We start from the raw sequence: 6,812 nt of genomic DNA, 5'->3' as shown, positions 1-6,812 counted from the left end.
TTTTACGATTTGTCCTATATGTATGTTTATATTAATATTAAAAGAAAAGTAAAAATATTGTTATTGTCTAATGCTGCTACCAGTACACTTTTCGAGGGGAGCAATATGGCCAACATAATGAAAAAATGTTTTGATTACCATCAAAAAAATTTCCCACTTCAAAAAAAATGTCTCGGAAATGGTTATATCTGTGGAACGAACTTATGAGCATTGGTTCATTCTGGATATGGTTTTCTGGAGAATAGTTCTTTCTGGGGATAACATTTCGGTATTTTAGCTTCTGTGGAATGATTTTTCGGGAAAGTTAGTTATTCTTTATTTAAATTCGGAATAAATAATGTCATCCTAACTTCCGGTTTCAACACAATGCAAATCATTTCAAATGTGACCGAATCGAAGAATGTCGTTCGATGGAAATGGGAACGAGTAGTACGTTTGAAAAGATCAAATCTATAAAAAAGTTAAACTTTTCTGGGGAATGACTTTCTGGGAGATGGTGCATTCTGGGGTATGGAATTCTGGGGAATGGTACATTCTGGGAAATGACTTTCTGGGGAATAGTATATTCTGGGGGATGATATTCTGGGGAGTGGAATTCTGGGGAATGGCTTTCTGGGGAATGATTTTCGGGGGAATAGTATACAATCCGCATAATGCCATAATAGCGAAAACGCAGTTTGTTTACATTTGCGATTTAAGCCCTAATGAAAAATCTATGTCGAATTGAGGCGAAGCTGAGTCATTCCGACCCCAAAACGCTGTCAGCTTCGGGTTCATTCAAAAATTTTCCTTCTCGGAAGGTTGGGTGCAAAGAATTATTTTTGGTACCTTTTCCGGTAGCGTGTACATAGCAGCGAAATGCACCACATAGGTTTGCTGCTTTCATATCAATCAGCTGTCAACTCCAGAAACGTGTTTTTGTTGACTGCCTGCGCGAACATTCTGATTCGAAACGCGTGTAATAACATTCAATTCTTTTGTGAATTATTTCATATACTTAAGTAGTTAAACCTGAAATCATTGCTCTACAGAATGATGATTCAAAGCAAAAAGCGACCGCCATCCAGTGAGGGAGAGAAACCGTCTGTGAAAAAGCCTAAACTTGCTAAGCCAGCTTCGGATGATGGCGGCGGTGAGAAACCAGTTAAAAAGTTTTCAATGCGGCTTGATGCCGGTTCGAAGGAAGGTAAATTTCAAAAGAAGCTGTCCCCTGCTGGTCCGAAGGAAGGTAAATTTCAAAAGAAACTATCCGCTGGTGGAAAGAAAAAGTTTGGTTCGAAGGAGGATTTCAAAGGCACTAATGGCGAGAAGAAACCGTTTGTGGAAAATACACCGGAGGCTAAACGGGAGTACTGGAACGGTCTGAAGGCAAAACAGAAGGAACTGCGTGAGCAGCGACGTAAATCGAAGACAAAGGATTTATACGAGCTCAGCGTTGGAGCAAAGAAGATCTATGAGACCTTGAAGAGAAAGTCGACAGAAAACAAGGAGAAGCTGGTAGTAGAGCTGCACGAAATGCTGAGTAAAGATAAAACCTATGGTAGGATTGCAACCAGTCACGATACGGCTCGTGTCATTCAATGTATGATCAAAAATGCGTCTGAGGAACTCCGGATGCAGATTGCTGACAAATTGATTCCGGTTATCTTTGAGTTGGCTACGTCCAAGTACGGACATCACTGCGTAACGAGCTTACTGAAAAATGGAAACAAACTATTGTGGGCCAAAATCACGGATGCAGTCATAAAGCATGCGGTCAAAATGGCTAACCAGGCATTTTCCGGGTCGATTGTGGATGCAGTTTACAATGAGTATGCCACAAACGAGCAAAAAGCCTTTATGAGACAGGCGTTCTACTCGGAAATTTATCAGCAAACCAAGGATAAAAATGTTACCTGTATGAAAGACACCTGGGAAACGAATACTTATATGAAGAAGACCGTTCTGTCGACGGTGAAAGGTCACCTGGTTCAAGCTGCCAACAAGCAGCTCACTGATAATGCTTTGATGCATGCGCTTCTGTTGGACTTCCTACAGGAAGCTACTGAGATTGAACGCACCGAAGTCATTGAACTGTATCTGCCCCATCTGGCAGCGATTTCCAGCACCAAGGATGGAACGGCTGCCGCTATATTCTGCTTTTTGAATTCGGTAGTCAAGGATCGCCGAGCGGCACTAAAGGCATTGAAACCTTACGTGGGAAAGCTGAGTTCTCACGAACACGGCCATCGGTTGGTTCTGTGCATTCTGAACTGCTATGACGATACGGTAATTTTGGGCAAGCAGTTTGTGTCCGTGCTGATGGAACACGTGGAAACGATCGTGGGTAGCGGTGAATGGGGTCGTAAGGTTATCGGTTGGATTTTTTCCCCGGCGGATAAAGATCTGCTGCATCCAACGCAGATCGAAATACTTGATGGATATTTAAAGTACAGCAAAAAGGATAAAGAAATTCGAAGGAGGGAAATATTTGCAGCGGCGGTGGAACCCTTCTGCAAGGCTGTTACGGCTAATGCCGGTTTTTGGTTAAGGGGAGGGCATACTGCTCTATTAACTGCTGCCATCCTAAAGAATTGTAAGCAATGTTTTATGGCATTATTTGTGATATAATATTGATTTTTTTTATAATTTTAGTAGAAGGCAATCATTTGGAAAAAATGCATCGGGCGCTGGCGACGGTGGTTTCCGATCCAGAATGGAGAATTCATGAGAATGAAGTCAATCTGGAAGGTCTACCAATGCAGGAGGACAAGAAAAAGCCCGATGAGAACAAGAAAGGTGGCAAAATCAGGAAAATCAAAAAGAGCCCGTTTGCAGAAGAGAAGGTGAGTTTTGCAATGTCTATTCGGTCTTTCAGAACCTTTCCAGACCCGGTGAACTTCAAACCCGGTGAAAATATTTTCAGAACTTTCAAACCCGGTGAAAATATTTTCAGGAGAAATCCCGCGAAAAACAACTAGCAGCAAATCCCCTAGTGAGCGGTGTTGAACACGCTGGAATGCATATTGCCCTTAAGAAGATCATCAAAATGGATCAGGAAAAGCGCCAGGAGGACGAAAACGCCTCACAATTCGGAAAGACCGTAATGGATATGCTATCAGAAGACACTGTATTTCAATTTCGTATTCTCGTTAGCACCAAATTGTACCATTCTTTTATTCTAGATCAAATCGTGGATATTGCAAAATCGAACCTGCTTTCTGCTGCTCTTGGTGTTCGAAAACTCTACCGAAACAGTTCAAAAGCAAGTGAAACAAAAGCTGAAATCGGCGAAATCCGAATTGAAGAAACAAACTCACGCTGGAGCAAAGCTTCTGTTGGAGAAACTTAAACTGTAACATTTAGTTGTAAATTTGTCAAATATACAGCAAACCACTAATCATTTCTAACATCAATGTTATTCTTTAATTAATCTCTGCCACCTTATTTTATCGGAAATTACCCTTCACACTGTGCTTACTTAAGTCTTAGGATTAGGTGCACCCCGGAATCGGTTTCTACCGTGTCGGACATTTCACCGACCTTCAGCGCAAAGGCGGCCTCCTCGAACGGTTTCTGCATCATTCCGCGCTTGAACATGCCCAGATCACCGCCCCGCTTGGCCGAACTGCAGTCCGAGTATTGCACGGCCAGCTCCGCCAAGGTGGCCTCACCGGATTTAATCTGCTTTCGATAACCCTCGAGAATGCGCAACGCTTCATTCTTGGAGCGCGTGATGTTCTCTTCCCGCCAGGAACTCGGTCGGCGAGAATCCTTGTGCTTCACCAGCAGGTGGGCGCACTGGACTTCGGATTTTTCCTTGAAATGAAAACGTTAGCCAATGCTAGGTATTAAAAGCACAACCCTTACCTCCGAGGTGGCCGGAGAAGTAGGTAGATCCCACTGTGACTCCTTAGTGAAGGTGTTTAGATAGTAGACCATACCTGAAAGTAATTTCCCGAAGACAAAACTGTCGATTACAAAATCTTTACTGAAGCTGTCGTTTTCAACAAACCTGTAGACCGGCTAGTGCGCTTTTCCCATCCTTCTGGGACGTTTTCCTGACCTTCGGACATTTTAGTCGGATACTGTTCTCAAAAGATGAATGAGAAAGTAAAAATCTCAAATCCGAAAGGACGGCTGTTTTGAAAACGCGTATAATACAGATATTATCGGCAAGCGCGCAGATTCCGAAAGGTTTTATATCGATTGACAGTTTTCTTCGGCTTCCCCTTGAAATGAAAATTTGACAGATATGCTGTGTGACGCTTGGGTAATGAGGGTAAGCGTAACAATTAATTTCAGGGTTGTGTTTGAGGCAATCAAAACTTTCGGGGGCATAGTTGTCAGCTTATTGGTGGTTTTTGAAATGTGTTAAAATGCCAACTGCAAATATTCTCTGCCAAACTGTTATTCGCCCTAGGGGCAGTTCATTTGTGATACATATTGAAAATCAGCGAAATTAAATGCATTTCTTTGCATCAAAATAGTAATTCATAACGTATTTTGTATGGCGTGCAATGAGAACAAAGTGGATCAGCGTAGGACGCTTGTTAAACAAATGTTTCTGCAATAGAGTGTAAAGCTGATGCGAAAATGGGTATAAAATGCATTTTTTTCTTATTTGAGGACAATTAGTTAGTTAGTTAGCATTTCCCAAAAACGTCTTCGCGCACATGATAACTCGGCGTAGAATATTTGAAATCAAAAATGTTGTTAAATTTATTATGTATGAGATATTCCTCTCCCTCCGTACGTCGTTATTAAGTTATCGTTTTTCAACAATTCGTAACCCATTTAAACAAAACCGCGATTTAGCGCAAAATTTTTCGCCATTTTTAGGTGAGAAACTATCTTAATAAGAAAATGGAGAAATATAACAAACGACGGGGAGGCATTTTATAGAGAAAAGAAAATGTGTTCCAAGTTTGAAAAGAATCAGTCGAGTAGATTTTGCAGGATCGCGTTCACGCACTTCAAAAAATTGGTTTTCAGAAACAGCGTTTAATTATTTTATTTTCTCGAAATGTGAGGATTTTTTGTAACTTACATTGAATCGTCGATCCCAGATGCATAAAGTACGTCCCCGGAAGCAATCTCGCTGTGTTGGAACAATTTAAAAAAGATAGATTTTGCGCATCCCTAATCCAATTTCAAATCCATTTTACTCGATCCAGTCACATCTCGCCTTTTTTTTTGAAAAGGGCAAATAAACAAAATTTGGGATTTTCGTTTTATTTCATATTCAGGATCTCTATTCGAAGTATTATCACCGGTAAAAACCCAAATGCCATAAAAAATAATTGAAGAACATATCGCTAAACTGAGTAAACGGCCAATATTACTTTGGTGTGCTATAATACATTAGCCGTTCACTTGAGGAAACGGCCAATACACATTTTTGTTTTGCTTTGGTTTTTTGGCCCTTTACTTTTTTCGTTTGAAAATGACTTAAACACAATCAAACATCATTGCCAATAGTCGAGTGCTTCATTATAGAACAGAAGAAAGCATTTTTCGTAGTATTCTTTTTTTAAATCTCAAATCATCTAAGAAATATACAAAATGTAAAAACGACAATATACTCAACTACCCAGATAATTGGATTAACTCTTAAAACACATTGAGTATGTCCATAACTCTTTATGAATCGTAAAAAATAAGTTTAGTTAAAGGCCAATCAATAATTTAACGTTTCAGCAAAGGACCAAAACTAAACGGTCAAAAATCGATTGAAGTAAAAGGCCAAAAAACTTTTTGATCGAATTCTATCAAGTTTAATATCCATTAAGCAATGTGTGCTTGTCAAATACATAAAAAACCATACAAGGTGTACATTGCTTAAATATCTTGATTGATAATCAAATTGGGACAAATCAGTAGAACTAGAACTTTTCTCAATCCCGTTCGTCTAATTTAATAATAGTTTAATGAAATGCGCGTGAAATTATGCTATGAACATTTTAAATGTGTTCAGAATACTTTCTAACACATAAAAACATACATAATAGCCAACAGCCAAAAAACATTTGAAGTTTGGCAAAGGGCCAAAAGTAAACGGCCAACGTTCTATGCAGTGAAAGTAATGGGCTAATAATCTTTTTTGAGCAAAAATCCGCTCAAATCAAGCAAAATCTCCAGAAATTGTGGCATGTTATCAAAATATAGATCAAGCTACAACGAATGTTTGCATTTTTTAAAATAAAATTCTCCTTCGTTTTCAAATAGCAGATTGAAATATATTAGTAAAATTTCAAATCCATTTTACTCGATTGTCATTTTGTTTATTGGTCCTTTTCAAAAAAGGCGTGACTTTGTTTATTAATCCTGTTAAAAAAAACCAGTCATCGTGACAAGCAGAAAGTTAGAAAAGGTTGAGCAAAGCAAAATTGATGCTGGCAGAGCTTCTACGAGCATTTTGTGCGATTTGTGCGAGAATTCTGGCAAATAATTCGTTCAAATGCAACAATCGTTTCTGAAAGAAGCGGTTAAACCAACACTCAAAAAAAAGTAAACGTTATGCCTATTGATTTTACACATAGATTTTTGCAATTAACGGAGGCATATAGACACTATTTGCTGGCACATAAACCTAATGTGTGTATTTACAAGAAATATTAATCTTACATTCACATTTCATAACTATTAGGCACATAAAACCCCACTCTATAACAATATGCACATATAACTTATGTGTGTGCATACATAGTTTATACAGTTGACACATAGAAGGTATGTGTGCGCTTGATAACAATAGCATTTCTTCTTCATATGAATTTTAAGCGGTTTGAAGCAAATAGAATTAACGTTTGGATTTTTTTCAGTGAACAGAT

General features: G+C 39.0%; 2 protein-coding genes across 2 annotated transcripts; one reads left to right on the top strand and one right to left on the bottom strand.

Moving 5' to 3' along the window:
- Nucleotides 1–908: 908 nt before the first annotated feature.
- Nucleotides 909–3,389, top strand: LOC131677157 (protein penguin). The gene is made up of 4 exons (XM_058956829.1): nt 909–2,575; nt 2,635–2,825; nt 2,936–3,109; nt 3,165–3,389. The coding sequence occupies exons 1-4, from the start codon at nt 1,033–1,035 to the stop codon at nt 3,336–3,338; spliced, it is 2,082 nt and encodes a 693-aa protein (XP_058812812.1). The 5' UTR covers nt 909–1,032; the 3' UTR covers nt 3,339–3,389.
- Nucleotides 3,383–4,215, bottom strand: LOC131677158 (putative peptidyl-prolyl cis-trans isomerase dodo). The gene is made up of 3 exons (XM_058956830.1): nt 3,995–4,215; nt 3,850–3,923; nt 3,383–3,798 (listed from the first exon to the last, which is right to left on the bottom strand). The coding sequence occupies exons 1-3, from the start codon at nt 4,053–4,055 to the stop codon at nt 3,457–3,459; spliced, it is 477 nt and encodes a 158-aa protein (XP_058812813.1). The 5' UTR covers nt 4,056–4,215; the 3' UTR covers nt 3,383–3,456.
- Between the last annotated feature and the right edge of the window lie 2,597 nt (nt 4,216–6,812).

Source organism: Topomyia yanbarensis, chromosome 1 (assembly GCF_030247195.1).
Source record: "Topomyia yanbarensis strain Yona2022 chromosome 1, ASM3024719v1, whole genome shotgun sequence".
In the NCBI taxonomy this organism is placed as follows: domain Eukaryota; kingdom Metazoa; phylum Arthropoda; class Insecta; order Diptera; family Culicidae; genus Topomyia; species Topomyia yanbarensis.
Note: the sequence above shows the minus strand (reverse complement) of the source record. Positions and strands in the feature narration are given on the sequence as shown.